Consider the following 20,804-nt stretch of genomic DNA (forward strand, 5'->3'; position numbering starts at 1 on the left):
TGTATCTTAGGTACAAAGTACATAACTGGCATGGTTGGGTGATCTATTTTAAAAAACTTGTATTCATCCCAATTAATCATACCCACGCTTTTCCATGCCCGCAGTAAAGAGAAAAATTGTTCTTGCATCTGCTTGTATTTTAGGATGGTACTCTTCCGGTAACATTCTACATCCATGAGTTGGTTGCGAGCTTCTTCTAGATACTGTTGTAAGGGCCACAGCACTGTATTCCCACCCTTGTCCGCATTTTTAATGACCACCTTTTTATTGTCGTTCAGCTTTTTCATTAACGAATAGTAACTTCTTTCTTGATGGGTGTATTTCATCTTTGATTTATTTAACGAATAATTAAGACTTTTAATGTGTGCCACCAATTGTTCACTGAATATGTCTAGGGAGTCTCGTGGCATAACAGGAACAAATTTAGACTTCACCTTGAATGGGGTGCTGGGTTTCTTAGCTTTCACTGCTAGTTTGTCCAAAGTATGATCTTGATAGTCTGGATTTATTTGTGCAACCATGTTACTAGCAGTTTGTGATTGATCCACTTGTAATTCATGCATATCTTGCAGTATTTCCAAATCAGATACTGTTAGGCCCGACAATTCTTTTTCTTTACCTTTATCTATGTTCATGACTAGTTGTAACCTTAGACAGATGGAATTTTGCTAACTTAAGTTTTCTAATGAAACAGTAAATGTCTGCCCTGGTTTGCACATAATCAAAATTAGATTCTGGGCAGTATGATAGGCCTAACGATAATAATTGTTGTTCAGCTATAGTTAAAATGATATTAGCCAGATCTATGATGGTATTTTCAGCATGGGTGTTGGAATTGGTAGTCTTTATGTTGTCAATATTAGCTTCTTTTATCTGCGATAGCCTCGACCTCGACCCCTCCTCTTGTTTTCTCCTATTTCTTTGGGCTTGTCTTCTCCCCCTTCTCCTCTGGGTGCTCCTGCTGCTGCAGGTCCCTTGTTTCGGGGTCGCAGTGTTTCTCTTCGGCTCTTTTTTAAAATGTCCAACTCTTCCCCCGGGGTCAATCTTAATGCCCCTTGTTCCTGTCTTCTCTGCATCTGTTCTGTATCCGATCCACTATCTATGGCAGAGCTTAATTCAGACCCAGATTCAGATCCCATTTGTTGATGGTTCAGGTCTCTGTTGTCAGTTCCTTGCATCGTTGATTAGCTGTAGTTGTTCTCAGCATGTCGTATCTCCTGGCAAAAGTAAAAATTTGACCATTTGCGTAATCGTCTCGATCACGTTTGAACTTGTATGTTTTCCTTGCTTTGATTTTTTCTTCTTCTTTGCGGAGTCGATTTATCATTTCCTCCTGCAGTTTTGATTTGCTCTGTGCCTCCCCTTGATGTTGAATTTCACTTTCTAATGCTTCTATTTTGGCTTGAAGTTCTGTTCTGTCAATTTCTGAATATTTAACTAATATGCCCACTAACCGTCGTGAAGATTCTAAATTACATTGGGCCCACTCCGCCATCATCAATGGATTTGGTGTCTCGTAACTGGGGGCGATCATGATACAGAGACCCCTCGGGATTCTCCCCACATCAAGATATCTCTGCAAGGATCTTGCCTACCACCATTTAGATTGTTCCTGTTTCTTTAATTTCTCCAATGTCCGATAATTATCCTTAAGTCCCTTGCTTTTGCCATTACTATCTCCTTCCGTTTCTTTGTTTGTTTTGGGTTGAACAGCAGGATCGTCCGAAAACATTTCCTCCGCTGCTGTTTCCCTGTTTTTTAGCGTGTCAGCGGACATATTTGGTGAGTGTTATACAATATATTACTATTATTCCAAGTTTTCATATATTTTGCATCCTTATTGAACTGCCTGAATATACGCCTTGGTGCACACCTCCTCCCCTGTTCGCAACAAGATTCACGTACCTGTCGGCTTATACCTTCGGAAAAATAAAAGCTCCCACTCCCGTCTTCACTCCTCCGAGTAATCCACGAGTTGAGTGCCGTATTCTCCTCAGTATCGCTTGTCAGGTAATATTCGTCCTTTGTTGTTGCTCAGGGGGCTTCGGTTACTCCTTTGCAGGAAATACTGTTCAGTGCCCTCGGGGTTCCAGCTGACTCCAACTAACGAGCCCGCATCGTCGTCAGCACGGTTCCCGTTCAGGCGGTTGACTGCCGTTCCGAAGCCTGCTTGGTGAGGAGGGGGTCCACAAATTGGAGGCAGTCTCTCCATACAATATCCAAACTCCTCGTACCACTGCTTTCTCCCAGAAAATAGACGATATATATATATATATATATATATTATCTACTGGCGGTCGCCAGTAGATAGTGATAGTTAGGACCGAGTTTCCATAGGAAATCTCAAAATTCTATTTTGAATACCTTTGGCGGCGGTTGACGAATCCTCGCGAAATTTTCAAAACTAATGGGGCGCTCCGCTCCACTCCTTCCCTGAAAGTCTCGGGGGGATTCGTCAAGCGGGGGCCGAGAAAAAGGGGGGGTCCCAAAACGCGTTTTCCCCATGGATTTTTCCATAGGGACTTAAGTCGCAGCTACAGCCCGAACGGCTGAACAGAATTACGTGAAATTTGGCAGAGAGGTAGCCATAAGGCCAAAGAAGTGCCTTTTGCAGGTCTGGTGTAAATATGTTCAGTATTTCCTGAGAAAATAGCATTTAAAAGCATATATATATCTATACGCGCGCACCGTGCGCGCTGGGTGCGCGCACCCTGCCGTGCGCGAGCGCAATGCTGATTGGTTGTTAGATCTTAGTAAACATTCGAATTGGTCGAAACCAGGAAGTGTCGGCCGCCATTTTGTCTCTCGCACTCTGAGGGGGTGAAAAACAAAGGTTGAGAACGTGAAAAGGGGGCAGGCAACTATAACTCACGCGACCGCAATCTTCTGCTGATGACATATGTGTCTTTATGAAAAAAAAATATTTGTAATATATGTATAGCTAAAATTTAATGGAAGAAGACATGGGCAAATAAGTGTCTAAATACAGTATTAGCATCAGCAGAGGATTGCGGTTGCGTGAGTTATAGTTGCCTGCACTAACTATAACGGGGGAATTTCATTGGTTTTTTACGAGTGAAATGTACAGCTAACTATAACATGTGTGAAACCTATGGTTTTTTCAGTGAATAAATATATATATATATATATATATATATATATATATATATATATATATATATAACAAAGTCCTTCACGAAACCCCAGCTGGAGAAAACAAGGAGCGTCACACCAGGAGACTGCACAATTACGTTATTGTGCGCCAAAAAGCAAGACAACGCGTTTCGGCGTTTAGCCTTTTTCGAGTAGTTTGTTGTCCAGCAATTTCCCTTAGAAATAGCAATCAATGTTCATGAAAGTAGAAAACATACATTATGACACCATGTATTTTTCAAGATCAAAGTTGTAACGCATCATTTCAACAAATCAATGCCTACAATTCATCATTTGTAAGCGGTTTGCATAGACAGTTCAAGTTGGTTCTAATAAAACAAATTAGGAATCTCAATACATTTGAGATTGACGACCGCATTTTGTGTTCACATGCGATGTACAATAAAGTTTCATTATATATATATATCACTGGACCTAAGAGGCAGCTGAGGCTGCTTCTCAGGATTTGTCCGATCCAGCTCTCCCTTATTTTATTTTTTTTCCTCACGATGCTCTCCCCCCCTTATCCACCTATTATGTATAATATGGGTTAGCGTTTTCCTTGTTTTCAGTTTGTCGAAAAAAAGAGAGAGAAAGGGGAGGAATAGAGAGAAGGAAAAAAAAAATCCTGTTTTTTTTCTGTCTCTTTCAGTCTACGTTACCGGTGGTCTAGCTGTGCAGTCATTTTTGCTCTAATCTTATTTGTTCGATACGTAATTTATTTGATGCCCTCCCTTTTGGCTTGTGACGCCTTTCCTTCCATTTGGAAAATAATAAAAATATATATATTTAAAAAAATCCACTGGAAAAAAAATTGTTTAAGGGAAGCCATTCCTGTTCATAGAAATTGCAGTTAAACTGTCACTGAGAAATGTGATGTTTGTGTTGTGTTACACAACCAGAACGCCCTCCCACCAATGCAGTGAAAATGACCTCATACATGAGATGACAAATTACATGACAATGCGGTCATCACATAAGACATCAGCGATGGCCTCAACAAACGACTTGATAGATCGATGAGAGTCCTTGGGACAGGGAATGCTTGCTGGAAGATGTAGTTGGAGGTATGGGTGCTAAAGACATTTTGCGTGTGCTACATTGTGAATTACATTGTAAAAGTGGGTATGCGGTTACTGAGAAGGAGATACAGCGAGAGGAGGCCGGAAGAGGACTGAAATGTGTAAGAGCTAGGCCTGGTACATCCGATATACATTTGACTACAGACTTTACACACTTTCACGAAGTGACGTGTCCATGCCCAGCTTGTCCTATAATAACCATGGAAATAGTCGGAAACAAACTGAGAGGCAGATTTATGAGCCCCTTGCGCCACTTTTGCGTCACTTTTCCCATGTTAAAAGTGACGCAAAAGTGGCGCAAGGGGCTCATAAATCTGCCCCTGAGTGTCTCAGAAATGACGTATGAGTCTTTGCCACGCCCTTTCTAGGCTGACGCAGCTTGTGCTCACCTCATAATGCGCCACTCGCTGGGACTCCGAGATCAACTGTGCGTTGCAAATGTTGCAGTAGCTGTTCGTGAATAAAACGCCCTCCTCGCCGGCCGCAGACTTCATCTGAAATGACAAGGTCGATAGAGAGAGGGATGTTAGCTGTGAGGGCGGGGAACACAGGAGAACGAGGCTAAGTGACAGAATGACAAAAGCGAAGGTGAGAAAGTGCAGTCGAAGCGAGCGTTAGTTAAGAATATGTCACTGGCAAAGGTTTTTCATTCTAATCTCAAACTCTTGAATCTCAAAGGGCACCTGCGGTGCAGCCGAAAGGTCAGAAGTCTAAAAGACAATGCATTCGCAAGGCCTCAGCGGCCCAGTCGAACTACGAAACCTTTAAATTCTAAAGACTATTTTTACAAAGGATGAGCCAGAGACAAAATAAAATGAAATTAATAGATACATTGGCAAATAAGCCGGTCGCCACAGAAGCTAGCAGAGAAATAGGCAGCTATACAGGAAAGACAGGCACAGGTAAGTAGAGAGAAAGATGGCCAGAGAAGTACGAACACAGCCAGGCGAATTAAGAGTCTCAGACTCACGGGGGGCAGCGGTGGCTGTCCTGCCACAGCCGCACCGGCGGTCCGAACGCCCAATTACAACTTGGGCGGTTGGATCGCCATTGCATCGCCGCAGCCCCCAGTTAAGTCCCATTCCCTGGCGATGGTGCGGCGGTCAGGGGTTTAGTAACATGCTGGTAGTGCCGCTGCCACACCGCCAAGCGTATTAAGAGTGACCACAGGTTGGCAGTGGACCCCCAGCGTGGCAGTCTGCTTCCGCACTGCCAAACTCGTAATCAGCCCTTAGACTTTCCTTGTTCATATGAAAGTAGACCTAAAGTACAGTGGTCTAGCACCTCACATTAAGATGAACACTAGTTATTCTCTAACAGCACTATTTCCAAGCGGGATCATTTACAGGATGATCCGCACCCATCCTCATCTCCAGCGTGAGTGATCAGAGCACACATTACAATGACATAGTTATGTATGTTTAACTGCTCTATTATCTGGTTTAGGGGCTTATTACGATGTTGGGCGGACACTGTCATGGAAACGTGACCGACCGACCGACTAATTACAATACGACTGCACATAGTGCAGTTGCATTCTCACATTTCCCTTAGTGGAGCATGTGCTACGGCCGTAGACCGGCCGTAGCACAAGCTCCCACTAGGAAATGGGAGGCTTTGTTCATCCCTGCACCGCGTGGCAGGCACCTTAGGGTGCCTGCCAAACGGTGCAGGGATAAATAGTGCCCCCTTGGCCACCAACCATAGGCCGAAACCGAAGGAGGCCCTGCTAGGGGCCCCTAAAATCGCTCTCCGACAGTCTTTCCATGTCAGAAAGCCCGGCATGAAAAGCCTGCCAGAAACTGTGCATCATAATCTGGACGATGTAAAATTCTGTCCATATGGATTACGGGCCAGTCTCCAACTGGCGACGGGCTCCTTGAGCCCGGTGGAAGCCAGCCGGAATGACCGGCGGGTTTCACTTTCAACCACCTGAATTGTAATTAGGCGATCGGAAGTGAAACCGACAATCTCAGTTGGAGGCTTTCCGACCGAGATTGGATCGGCCCCATACTATCTACCATGCTTCAACGTGTAACATTCTAGCAGAAACGTTACACCTAGGCCCTCTTAATTGTTGGACCAGAGGGAGGGAGTTATGGACAGGGTACACAGTCAATTAGACAAAACATCAGACAGACAGACAGACAGACAGAGAGAGAGAGAGAGAGAGAGAGAGAGATACATAGATAGATAGATAGATAGATAGATAGATAGATAGATAGATAGATAGATAGATAGATAGATAGATAGATAGATAGATAGATAGATAGATAGATAGATAGATAGATAGATAGATAGATAGATAGATAGATAGATAGCCCTAACTATACCATTGGTATGACCTCTTTAGAAAAGGCCAATATGAGATCGAGAGGAATGCAGTTGGGTTGCCCTGGGCAGATAAAGGTTGTTTTAGCTGCTCTGTGGCTTGAAATGTGTAGCTCTCACTCGAATGAATTAATCTTTACATGCATAGTAGTGGCGATCGCAGTTTACATCCCATTCAAAAGGTAAAAACATAAAAAAATAAATACAAAAAAGGTAAACTGACCATGGAGCTGTTTGTGTATCTCAAAGTGCAATCCATGACAAGAGCACAAGCACACACGTACATTATGTATGAGAAATCATATCTAGTATTTAACGGTTACTATGAGACTCATGTGGCCCTATATAGGAATAGTCCAGAGCACCATTTCCAGTACTGTCTGCAAATGCATTTCTTGTTGAGGCAAGGGCATAGAGTGGGCTTTTCCAGCACCATATCGACAGATACTTACGCTTTTCTGCTCCCAAAACATTGCAACTAGTTGCTGATTTGGAGTGAGGGACAAATCTTAGACAACAGACTTTTGCATTCGAAGCTGAGGCTGATGAAAAAAAGCTTTAGAGCAACAGTAAGCTGACGCAAGCAGGCAGGGACATCCAAAGAGGACCAGTCTAGATTAGAGTGCCCAAAGTTAGGAACTTTTATAAACTCCTGCTTTAAAGAGCTTCCTTCTCTTAAGTGGGACTGTCAGTGGCCAGTACTCTTCTGAGTAGAGGTGGAGCTCTAAAATTACTGCTTTCCAGATATTTCTAATTAGCACTAAGAGATCACGTTGTTATTGATTTTAGGGAAAATGTTAGATTCTTGCAGGTCCGGCTGGTCTCTCTGTAAGGCTGACTGGTGTTTTACATATGTGGGCGAGAGACACATCACTTTCAATTCAGATCTCAGGGTTTGCATGGTCAAGACAGTGGACCATCCGTCTAGCAGTCGTTGGTGGCTTGTGTTGCTTTGACCAACAAGGTCTTTTGTTGCGAGCCTTGCCAGAGAAGTACTGCTATGTTCAAAAGGACCAACGATTGTGTAGCTGCTCTGCTGTCAGAAATGGGCTGCTATGATACAGGCTGCACTAGTATGCAAATCCTGTTTAAGGCTTGTTTTGTGTGCTGTTTATGATGTACAATTATAAAGAAAAAGAGATATCACTTATGAATCTTTGGGATTTGGTTTTCTAAGCCCTAAATGTAACTAAACTACACCATTTGTTATTGTAACATGAAAAAGGCTTAAATCCTGCTCTGTTTTAGCAATCACATGAATCCCTCTGTGAGAAAGTGGATTATTGGTTGGGTGTATAGTAGTCTACCACAAGTCATAATGGCCCTAATCATGTTATGTCCAGTAAAGGTTTTAGTAATTCAGACCTGTGCTGATACCTCGTGGCTATGGCACAGAGCACACAGGCTTAACGTTTGAAAGTGTATAAAGCATTTAGAACTACCAAACCAGTTAAAAAGTCAGAAACACAACACAATAAAAATCCTACTCCAACTTTAAAAATAGAGAATATTTAATTAACAAAATGACACCAAGACCGCAAAAATCCAATAAGGGGAACCAAAGATATTAATGCTTTAAAATTAAAATAGCTTTGAAAAGCACAAAGCTCCAACCCCTCGTATCAGTTTGTGCTAGGCTGGGTCACAGTAAAAAGTTAAGGTTGACTGTGATGGATCGCCAGAGGGATACAGGAACCAGGCTCATCTCTGTGGAAAGATTACCATCTGATGTAGAAACTTTCATGGAGAAAAAGTTGTTGTCGACGAGTCGTCAAGCAGGGCAATCTGGATCTGAAGCAGGGCTCGACGATGGTGGGTTGCTGAAGTGCCGGGTCTCAATGGGGTCGTTGAAGAGGGAGGGAAATTTCCAAGCAGGCAGTCCGTCCCAAGGCAGGCCTCAACTTTGATGTGCTGCTGCTCTGCATCTGAAAATCAGATCTCCGTCAGAGGTGCAAGGCAACATGTTGAGTCTGCAGCTTCAACAGTGCCAAAGGTCTCAGTTGGGATTCTAACTAGAAAGCTGGCAAAAAGTTTAAGTCCCACCTTTTGCAGTTTGGACAGTAGGAGTGCACTTTAACCTCACCCAAGACCTGGGGGACAACACTTATTGGGATTAGAACTCACTTCGGCGGAAGCCACCATCAATGTCCAGGGCAGGTCCAGTTGAAACTGGTCAGCTGGTCTTCTTGTAGTTTTGTGTCCCTGTAGCTTAACTGGATATCACTCAACGGACCCTTGGAGTGCTCTCCATATTCTTGGGTGCAAGTGGGAGCAGTCCAGCCCTTAGGATTCTCCTCACAGGTCTCAACAGCAGCTGCAGTCCTTCTACTGTCTTCCATAGTCCAAGTAGTGTTCTGAAACATGTGTGTCCAGGGGTGCCACATTTATTCCTGCCACTAGCATGTGTGTAAGGGTTACTCCTGGCCTGAACAGACCTGGAGGTAAAACGTTCCAATTGGTGACTCTACCCACTTTTGAAACAGCCCCTATGTGCTCTACTGCAAACAATCCCACAGTGCCCCTCTCTACCTAAAAAAAGATGACAAATCCCTTCTTCCCCTGTGCAGAACTCTTGTACCTACCCTAGAGGTATGGCCAGGGAAAAAAGCAAACTCTCCCCTGTGATTACTCAAAACCAGTCACTGGGATTGGTGCATGGCATCTGATGCTCACCTCCTACGCAGTATATTAGAACAGAAGTTGTATGCAAGTAGCCCGGCATTCTCGGTGCAAGAGGCCCATCACTGGAACCAATAACCTCATATGCATTCCACCTCAGTTACTGAACTGCAGAAACCTAATAAGGAAGTTGATAGCTTTTGGGTTCCTTTCACTTAGCCAAGATTTCTGCTGAGAGATATGTGCACATATTTATTGTTGTAGGCTTACTCACAGCCAAATTCAAAAAGTCGTTTGACACTTGTGTTGAACATGAGAGTGAAGAAGTACTTGGCAAAAATACAATGTCCATCCATGTTCTTGGAGTCAGAAACAGAATAATTTTACCTTCAAACAATGCGCTTCTTATGTGAAAATGTCATCAGTGTGGCAGAATTGAAAGGTTCATGAATACGGGGTTAAAGGCTGAATTTTAACTATATGATGGCAGGAAACCCTGCAAAAGCAGATGAGCACACATGCATATACATTGGAAGACGTGTACGCGATGATGGCAGATCATTTCCCACCATAAAAAAGAGTGCAAAGTTCTTCTGAACACAATCAGGGTGGCAATGAGGAAGGAAAACAACATATTTTATGGTGGTATAATTGAACAGGATTCTCCCCAGGAAAAATATGTTCGCCTTGGAATCAAAAGCCAAAAAACACATGTGCAAAAGCACACGTGCATGACATTTACCCACGATTCAAGGTGATGGAAATTTTGCATGATATACATTAAGAGTGCTGCGAATAATATTGTGCGATTGTTCTAGATTTCCTGGGGAGCTCTTGCTATCCCCTTTGACTCTTAAAAGTAAGTCACTTGCTCAAAGCATAGGAGTAATACCACAGCAGCAAATTACTCTCTTCTTCGCTCCACTCAAATTCCATCAAGCTCTTTAATAGCAAAGACTTATTAGTTCAACCAACTTTTAGGTACACGGGGGCACTTCCGTGATGTCACTACAGACGGCAACATACGTAATACTGTAATGTTAAGAGTGTGTGGTGTGCAAGCTAAGAAGATCGAAATTCGATGGTCCCCATCGTCACTTGTAAAACGGGTGTATTTTACTTCATCAATTATTAGGGATATGCAAGGGAGTACTTAAAAATAAATCATACATAAATGAAATTACTGCAGAGGCCCAAAGTTTTCCCAAGGGGCAGGCTCTGTCGAATGCAGGGGTCGGTGTAGCTACAACACTTCCCAGCAGAGGCATCATTAGCACACAGTGCACCCCCAAAGATGCCTGTGACAAATAAACACATACAAACACGTTTTTCTGCTATAGTTTATAGGCCACCCTAGTCGAAAAACAGTGGGCTTTGTACAGACAGTGGAGGAAAGAATAAAAAAAGAAAGTAATAGAAATACACCCGTAATGGCAACATTGAGTAATAACTGCTAAGATGCACCCACAATCTCACTGCCCCCTCCTCACACACACTTTTTTTCTGATCGATAAGTTCCATTTTAAATCATGTATCCCATGTCTACCATACGTTCTCATCCTGAGCAGGTCACTTCTCCCCAGGCCTCGGGTCCCATATCATCTAGAGTAAGGGCAATTATAAGTAGGCTGTCTCCAGTGTGAGGCATTGTATAAACCTCATTAGATTCACCTTTGCTGCAGGGACGGTCTGTGTCTGCCCCCCGCAGCTAGCTGTAGAACCTTGCCGCAGTAGACAAGCTCTGGATGGGACAGAGTTAGGACTGTGGAGGTCTGGCAGAGCAAGCTTCCAGGTCAGCACTGAGGTTACTGGATACAAAAATGGATGTTCTCTACCCTGGGAAAGGTGGATTTGTGTCAGGTCAGGTGTGGTGCAGCGGCCAGGGCAGCTAACTCTGGAACACGGGGGCTCACGGTTCGATCCCCCGCGCCAGCAGCAGGTTAGCACAGCAATAGCTCGCTTCATCTTCCCGGCGGCCCTATCCTCACAGCTACCGCGCCTGAGGTAGCTGCACGGCTTACAAATGCTGGTATTATTAGGCTAAAAAGGCTAGATTTGTTGCAATGCTACCCCACAACGGGCTTTCCCGCGCTATCAACAACTGCTGGAGAGAGAGTAATTAGAAACAATAAAAGATTAGGGGACCAGGTATGTTCTTGGGGGCATATTATCAAGCACGGCGTTAACATTATCGCCGCTTTAGCGGCAGAAAACTGCCGCTAAAGCGGCGATAATGGGCTTGATAATATGCTGCAGAGAATTCCCATAGAAGCCCATGTTGACACCAGAACATGGGCTTCTATTGCAATTCTCAAGGGCATATTATCAAGCCCATTATCGCCGTTTCTTGATAATATGCCCCTTAGTTTTTTTCTAAAACTCATAAAATTGTGGTCCATTGTCTGGCTGATAGGCAGAGAATTCCAGAGTTTAGGTGCCAAAACAGCAACGGGGCGACCTCTACTTCTGGCTCTCAACTCTGGGAACAGCAAGAAGCTGCAGTGCGGTGGCATTGAGCCCCGGTCTCACAAACACTAGTGTAGGACTTAAGCACCGGATATGCAACACAGCCCATCTAATCTTCTGAAGCAGTTGTGCTGGAAACGTCTCCTTTCCCCCCCAGGCAGCCACCACTTTTATTCAGTTTATTATGAAAATAAGGCAGTACCTAAGCTGCTTAATGTCAAACATCACGAAATAAGAATGCAATTCTTCTTTGCCTCAAAAACCTGCATTCAGGGAATATATCACAATTAGAAAGCAGCCAGGAGAACTTACATTCAAATTCAGAAATGAAAGCATTGGGGAGTTTTACCTTGCCAGGTCCTTTGAGAGTGGCCACGCGTCCTTTCATTCCCAGGCTTTGTTTGTTACATTCGAAATGAAAGGAAAGTCAGTGACAGAACTTAAGAGTGAATATATTATCATGAATGTTTCTGATTTGTAAGTGTGCGTGGCATCAAGAAAGAGGACAGGTGGCCGTGCAGCCATGCACTCTACAGGGGGCTGTAATCACAAGTGACCCATGTTTACAAACCGACACCGGGGGCGGCTCCTCCACTAAGGCGGAGGAGTGTCGCCCACCTGCTCTCAGAGCAGGAAATATAACATGATAATAATGTTATCATCATTTGATTTTTCGTAGGTTGGGGGCTGGGTTAGGGAGGGCGGGCCTGGTGGCACAGGCGGAGAACCCCTCCCAGGCTTGTGAGTTCGCTCTCCCTTACCCGTTCTTGGTCACCCCTCTATTACCTTCCTTTCTCCCCACATACTTAGAAGGACACAGGGTTATGGTAAAAGAAAAGGCCGCAGTTTATTGCATATCACATAATGCATGGATCAACATCTCACAACGTTCATGGTTGCCCGTGACCCATGTTTTGTCATAATTTGCATCTCTTGGTAATCATGTCCTACTTGTCCTGTTTCATTTTAGCAGAAGTCTAGCTCCTGAGCAGGGTTCTGTTTCACAGGTAAACCAGTGATCCTAGGCTTCTCATGCTACCGGCCTTGTGGGCTGCCTTAGACCTGGCCTGGGCTGCAAGCGCAGTTCCACTTGGCATGTCCTCCTGCTGACCCTTCCCTGCTTTTTTGTACCCCTGCTATGTGGCATCCCAAGGGCACTGTTCGGGCAGCCCTACCCTTCTGGCTGACCTTGCGTGCTGTCATCAGCCCACTTGTGCCCCTGCCATGAGGCATCCCAAGAGCACAGCTTGAGCACCTCTTCTATCTTATTTTAATCTTTTCGTGGGTACCATTCTGTACTACCTCCGCTCCGTCCTTCCTCCCTGAACTTACATCTGCGAGTACCATATTTCTGGTGTGGATGGGTGGGAATCAACAACGAGGTCAGTTACTTTCAGGCAGAGGTTTTGAGGAAACCCCTGTCCCTCTTCTTTAAACTCTGTCCTTGGCCGCCCCCTTGGTCAGCTATTGGGCGGCCACTTCAGATTCAAAGGATGCGCACAATCCCTGTACTGCATTTTTCGTGGGCTTTGGCCCCCACAACTCCATTCCCACTCCGTAGCCGTGAGGGGTTCCCCGTGGGCCCCCATTGGTCAGCTGCGCCTCCTGACCCACACTAAGAGTGGATTGCACACTCCAGGTATGCATGACTGTTTGGCCGGCCATCTTGGGCCAGCAAAATGGTCATGCACACTTTGCATGTTCCCCACCAGGTTGCATTACATAGCCTGGTGAGAAACATCCTCAGGCTCCCGTTCCCTGTCTGAGCACCGAACCACGGTGCTCAGCAGCATTGTGATTGGCTATGGGCAGGGAGCCTGTGTGCTTCCTGGTTAATGCTGCGGAGAGAAGGCGAGGGACTACGTAGGAGAGATAAAGGAGCAGAGATGTGGCGAGGAGGTATGTGGTTTAGTTTTTTTGTATTTTGCACCCCCAACCGCCGCCCCGGCCCTCCACGCTGATTCCCTGCCAGCCGCTACTGACCAACATCAAAGTGTGCAAGTAGTTCATGCTTAATAATTATCACTAAGAGGAGTTTTGCCCCTCACAAAGGGGAAAACATGCATATGTTGGTTCTTACCGCACCAAAATCCGTATGTCCTATTATTTACCAGGAATTTTCCTTTGTCAAAGTTCAGCAGGTTTGACCAAAATTCACCTCTACAATGTGGTTTTTAGCCACACCAAGTATGTTCTGGATGTCATGAAAACCGCAAAACTCATAATTCTGTCTTGTGAGCTAACAGAAATGAAGTCACTTATCAGGCGTTATCAGGTCACTTCTACTGATGGCCTTTATCTGTCCTGGAGGAATCATACCAATGATCAAGAAAGCATGAAACAGACAGGAACATTTTGAGCGGCCAAATTAGAACTCCATACATGCTTCTGATGCATTGATGTCGAATGTAAAGCACACAATCACTTTTTTTATTATCAGGAACTCTGCAAACGAGTCTTGCCTAATTGGGTCAATTAATTATTGTTTCTTTTCCAATTAAATGATAGTGCTATGACATTAATCACACCCGGCACATTCATTAAAATGTACGAAATAATAAAAAGAACAAAATTGTATGTCTATGTTGTACTGAGCTTAGCAAACTAAATATAGCATGATACTACCATGAAAAAAAACATTCAGTACAATGCAGAGCTGAAGCAAAATCCTTTGACCGTGGAGAAGGGAACAATCAATCTAATAAACAATACAAAAAATGCTGATGTGATTTACACTTGAATTTAGCAAAAAGCGAATAGTGGCATTACGAATTCCTACAGGGCTGTTGAAATGATTTTATGGTAGCTCAGTGTCTGCCCAGAGATGTGCAAGTCACAAGTACAAATCCTAATAGGCCAGGTCAACTACTCCCTCATCATTCCGAGATGAGTAAATTAGTATCATTGATTTGGATACTGTCAGGACCTAATATCTGGGAGCCACCCAGGGTGCTTGACAGTGGGCATGGGCCCAAGCCGGTCTACTTTGGAGGGATAGGGTGAGCCGGCATCAAGCAGCTCTAGCTGGTATAAGCTAACACCCCATAAAGGACCACTTGAACAACGATAGACTTATGTATATTTCAAATGCATGTAAATGTCGTGTATATATGCATATTTTTTCAATATGCTTCTTATCACAGACTATGCCAAACACTAGAGCACTTTTCAGTAATGTACTGAACAGCACAGGATGTTGCACACAGGTAACCACAAGCATCAAGAAAATAAATAACAAACATTGGCATAGCCAATAGGTCTCGCCTTTCGGACCTTATAAGTGTTTAGCCCTCCAGCACATTGTCCTGGGTGTTGTGCTGCCAGGGATTGTAGAGCTATACAATTGCTACACACTGGGTCATGCAGTCTGATTCAGGAATACATGCTTGCCTCAGGAAACATCACTGAACACATTCCAAGGCTTTTTAATGTGCAGACAGAAAGATAAGTGCCTTGATGCAAGTCAACAGCGCTATAACATTCTGTGTGCGGCTGCATCACTAGAGTTTTGAACAACCTCTGAAAAAAAGCAGTGAAGTACTTTCCAATGGCGCAAACGTCACATCTCTCCTCCCCAAGGCCTCTAGTCACCAGGCACATGTCTCCAGAGTTTTCCTTTCGAAACACTGCTTGCACCATCCGTTTGCCATCAAGCCCCTGGCCCGCCCTCTGTCCCAGCCCCCTTGGTATAGGAGAACTGGACATAGGAACAAGAAAATGCTCTCATTTGTCAGGGAGATGGGAATTAATTAATAAACAGGGGCAGCATTGGCATCACTTAATCTCCATGCACCTAAAATCAAAGAAATTAACCTGACCTTGTGTAATGTAAACGCTGCTTTTGTACAACGCTCTAAGACCTTCCGATCAGTCGAGTTCACGCTCTATAAAAAGGCCCCCAAAACTTAATCTGACCTTGTGTAATGTAACTAGCGATTATGCAAAGCGCTCCAACACCATCAGGTCACTTGAGTTCACATTATATAATAACAAATGTTTCACAGCCCCTGGGGAACTGTTGTAAATGTGCTTTGAAATTAGAGCTCTGAATGGAGGACGACAGGAAGGGGCACTGGGTCGGGCATGCAGCGGGAGGTGGAAAGGACGAATGCTGCTTTCATTTGTCAGGTAGAGGGGAAATAATAAACACGGGCGGTATCGGCATCACTTAATCTTCTTGCACTTAAAAATGACAAAATTAACCCGACCTTTGGGTCAATCGAGTTTGAGCACTATAAAAATGCCCCCCCAAATTAATCTGGCACTGTATAATGTAACTATTGCTCATGTAAAGCGCTCCAACACCTTCAGGTCGCTCGAGTTCAAATTATACACAGAAGTTTCAACAAAAGAAAATGCAAATGGAGTTGCCAATGCCTTGCCCTTAACTGTGCTGCAAGGTTGGGCTTCTGAAGGTCTGGTGAGTGGGAGGGGTTTGGGGGATATCCTTGCACTTTGAAGTCAAAGAAAATTAAAAAGACGCCCTCGAAAACAACATCTGAAGCATCTGACATTTCATTTTGCTTTTTGAATGGTACGGGATGATTAAGTGATGGGTGCCGAAGCGAACTACTGAAAACGGACAGTGACACAAGCAGGAGTCCTAAAAACAAATTGTCCTCCAAATGAACACAAACACAGAAGCGTAATATTAACAGTAATTGAGCAGTGCTCTGTGGGAGGAAAAGATACACATAAAGGAGGGACAAAGAGGAAGGATTAACACTAGCAAGCAAGTATTTTTGAAAAACAATCAAAGGGACGAAAAAAAGGCAATGAGCATGCTGGAAGGCCACAGAGTGAATGCAGCATATCTCGAAGACCCAGCGCATGTGCTGGCTCGGCTCGACCTAATAAAGGGCAAAGCAGTTAATGCAGAACATGTAACTGGTTACCTATACAACAAATATATGTAGATCCACTATTCTACAGTTATCAACAGTTTGGTCAATCATGTGAATCCTGCAAGGGAGGTGGGGAAGTGATAGACAGGGTAGTGTCACACTTGGGCACAGGAAGATACTACAACCAAAACAGAGACGAAGAGTAGGCCCGGATTAAATTTTCGTTATGCTGGTTTAACTTCATATAATTTCATGCATTTCACATTAGAGTTATTACGAATTCTTGAAATTATACAATAATGCCACATTCAGGTAAACATCCTATTAAAGGAGCATGGGAACAACAAAAAATAACAGAACATGTGCAGATGGTGGTTTTTGCTGCACTTGTGTTTTTTGCACTTTTTTAAACTTCAAAATGAGTCCTTCATTCAAAATGGACCCAAGGATGCATTTAATGCAGAAATATGGCACTAAATGCCAGATCCACATTTTATGTAATTTTGCATCTTTTCAAAAGAAATGTCGCATAAAAATGTGTTACTTACCTCTAAATCTTGTTCTCCAGTATTGGTATCTTTCATAGATTCACATGCTTGAATCATCCCCATTGTCGCGGTTGGATTCCCACAGTATATTCTAAAGCAGTAGCAGTAATTAACATAGCTTACAATGGCAAAAAAATAGTATTTAATATCTCATCTACCTCATTTAAAAAGACCCAAATTCCAGCCAATCAGATGACAGCACCATTAGAACATTCCCAGCAGAGGCAAATTCCAGCAGATTTCTGAGCACTAGTGGGAAAAGTAACAATGTGCCAAGAGGGAAGCCTCTATGGAGAGGAGGGGGGTCCCATGTGAATCTATTAAAGATACCAGTACCAGAAAACAAGAGTTGCAGGTAGCTAATATGTTTTTTCTCCAGCATTGGAGTCTCTTTCATAGATTCACATGCTTGAATCAGAATAGCTAGCAGTATAATATATGCATAAAAAAAAATAAGACATAAATACAGCAGTGGATGGTCGGTACAACATTCTAGATTTTATGATACCAGAATCGCCTTATGTGATAAGATGTCGAAGAACCTCTTGACCCCCAGATGTATCACTGCTCTGTGCTGAATTTAGACAGTAATGCTGGGTGAAAGTGTGCCTGCTCTTCCAAGTTGCAGCATGGCATATACTTTCAATAGGCACACCAGCAAACAAGGCCAGCGATGTAGAGACTGCTCTTGTAGAGTGCACCTTATCCTTGTGTCTTAAAGGTCTACCGGCCTTAGAATGGCAGAATTGCATGGCGGCTGTGATCCATCTTGCTATGGTGGGTTTGGAAACTGGAACTGTTATTGTTTCCCTAAGCCACAAAATGTTGGTCTGTAGTACGTAGATGCTTTGTGCGATGTTAGTAGAACTTTAACCATGTTTTTACATCAAGAGTGTGTAGAGCGGTCTCTGCTGGTGTGTGAGCATTTAGAAAGAAAGTCTTTAGCGTTACAGGTTGGTTGAGAAGGAAAACTGTGGGAACCTTACATATGAATTTGGGATTGGCTCGAAGAATTACCATGCTATCTTTGAATCACAAGAAAGGTTCTTATATTGTGAATGCACGGAGTTCGCTCCCTCTTCATGCGTAAGTAAGAGCTAAAAGTAGAGAGGAATTTGAGTTCCACCTTGTAAATAGGTTTGAAAGGGCTTTTCATGAATTGGGATAACACCGTGTTTTGTTGCCCTGTTGGTTCCGGTGACATTAGTGGGGGAAAGGGGGAAATGCCCTGAATAATCCTTTAAGAAATTGTATGATTACCCTGTTAGACCACAAGGAAGGAGATTCCAAATTCTTCTATACCTAGAAACGACAGCTAAGTGCACTTTAAAAGAAGAGTGCACTAGACCGGATTTGGCTAGAGATAGGAAATAAGATAACACCTGTTTTGGAGGCGATGAGATGGGATGAACATTAGATTTCCCGCACCATATACAGAAACGCTTCGAGCGAGTTGGTGGTGTCAGCTTGGACTTTTGCGAGGATATTCCTACAGTCCTTTGGAATATATAACTGTTGGAGTTCATGGTGCTCAGGAGCCATGCTGATAAGTGCAGAGAAATAGAATCTGAATGACGGACCTGCTTGTTGTTCATCAACAGTAAGTCCATCTGGGATTTCAACTTTATGTGGTTGTACTCCGACAACAGTAGATGTTCCGCAAACCACTTGTGTCTGGGCCATCGTGGAGCAATGAGCATTAGCCGGCATGGTTCCCTTTTCATTTTCCTGAGAATTGAGGGAAAAGCTTAAACATAGATCCCTGAACATCTTATTAAAAACGCATTCTCGCAGGATCCTTTCCTTGAGAAAAACTGGCATTTCTTGTTTGCTTGAGTTGCGAAGAAATCCAGTTTTGGCTTGCCCAATTGATGGACTATGGCATCCAGAATGAATTGGTTCAGTTCCCATTCGTGACCACTCTGGGTTGTTCTGCTCAAGGTACCTGTCAGATAATTGTTGATCCCCGGCAGATGTTCTGCTCTTATGGTCACTTGATGAGGTAATGTCCACTTACATACATCCTGCATTTTCTGTGATAGGACCAGAGATCTAGTATCCCCTTGCTTGTTGAGGTAATGCATACTGGGTGTGTTGTCCATTCTTATCAACACTGACGATCCCTGTATCCTTGGTAAGAAAGCTTGGAGAGCCAGTGAGTTCACTCTGAGCTTTAGAAAGTTCATATGCATCTTTGACTGTGCTGTACTCCATTTGTCCTGTATTTAAAGATCTTGTAAGTGAGCTCCTCACCCTTTAGGAGAAGCGTCCGTAGTAATGAGGTATTCTGAAAGTGGAGGAAGGACTGTCAATCCTAATGAGAGATTGTCGGAGCTTATCCACCAAGGATGAGCTGATTTCATTACTGGAATGTTCTGGATGATGTCATCGAATTGTCCTTCCACTTGAAGCTATTGTGCATCAAGTTCCTCCTGGAAAGGTCTCATTTTCAGACACGCATGATGTACCTAAAGAATGGCCGATGACATCAATCCGAGAAGAGACTCGAGGAGGTGAACTGAAGCAGACTTTCTTTTTGAGAGACTGCGGGCTAGCACAGAGAGTCTCCTTTGTCTGTCTGGGGACAAGCATGCCTTGTCTAGTAATGTGTCTAAAGTGGCTCCTATTAAACATATCCTCGTTGAAGGAGAAAGCAGAAATTGTTGATAGTTCACTGAAAGCCCCAGAGTCTCTAATGTTTGAAGGCACATTGTTGTATCCATTGATGCTTAACGAAAAGACTGTGCCTTTATCAGCCAGTCGTCAAGGTACAAGAAAGTTTTCTGTCTAGCTTTTCTATCATAGATATGCTGGAATTGAGGCAAGACATTTTGTAAATATCTGGGGAGCAGATCTGAGACAAAACAAGAGCACCTTGAATTGGTAATGAGTGCCAGCTGCTGTCAATATGAGGAATTTGCGATCCCTGGGATGGATGGGAATATGGAAGTACGCATCCTGGAGAACCAGACTGGTCAGAAAATCTCCATAACTGAGGAAATGCAGGATCTCGTTGAGGGTGACCATATGAAAAGATAACTTTTTCAGGTACCTGTCGAGCATCTGGAGGTCAATAATTGGGCACCATTCCCCCCATTTCCTCAATTCTGTGAAAAAACGGGTGTAGAAACACATTCCTTTCTGAGAGTGTGGAACCTCTTCTATGGTCGACTTGGCTAACATAACCAAAACTTCCTTGCAAAGAAGATGAAGATGAGATGACAAGGATTACGTTGGTAAAGTATGAGGTGGAACCAGGATGAACTCTAGCATATAGCCATATGTGATGAGGCCCAGGATCCATTTGTCCATAGTGATCTTACTCGAATAATGGACGCATTGTGAAATCTTCACTCCCACAGGAATATGTTCTGTAGATTGTGTAACCGGCAATATAGGATTGTCACATCTTCCTACCCGTGTCTCTGGCTGAAGCAGTTTGCCTTTTCCTAGGTTGTTGCTTAGAGTAGCTTGCCACTTGATACAGTGAGTGCTTGAGGTAAGTAGGATGAAAGGGCTGCTGGGAGGATTGTGGTTGATACCTCTGTTTTCCACCTCGATAGGAATATGTTCCTCACCCATGAACTCCGCAGAAGGTGGTTTCTGAAACTGGAGGTTTCTTAGGGACTTATCTGTCTTACTATTCGATTTTATTGTCTGCAAGGTGTCATCGACGTGCTTCCTAAACAGAGCATCGCCGTCATACAGCATGTCCAAAACCTTTGTATGAACTTTAGCCTGGAATGATGTAGCCTTGAGCC

At 43.8% G+C, this 20,804-nt stretch overlaps 1 protein-coding gene across 2 annotated transcripts in view; it reads right to left on the reverse strand.

Annotated features, from left to right (window-relative positions):
• LOC146867586 (zinc finger matrin-type protein 4-like) overlaps positions 1 to 20,804 on the reverse strand; it is a 1,117,486-nt gene that overhangs the window by 882,246 nt on the left and 214,436 nt on the right. For both annotated transcript variants that reach the window (XM_085606365.1, XM_085606363.1), the window contains exon 2: positions 4,625 to 4,729. In XM_085606365.1, coding sequence (XP_085462491.1) covers positions 4,625 to 4,729 — 105 coding nt within the window. The remainder of the gene's footprint in view (positions 1 to 4,624; positions 4,730 to 20,804) is intronic.

This window comes from Triturus cristatus, chromosome 1_2 (assembly GCF_964204655.1).
Source record: "Triturus cristatus chromosome 1_2, aTriCri1.1, whole genome shotgun sequence".
In the NCBI taxonomy this organism is placed as follows: Eukaryota; Metazoa; Chordata; class Amphibia; order Caudata; family Salamandridae; genus Triturus; species Triturus cristatus.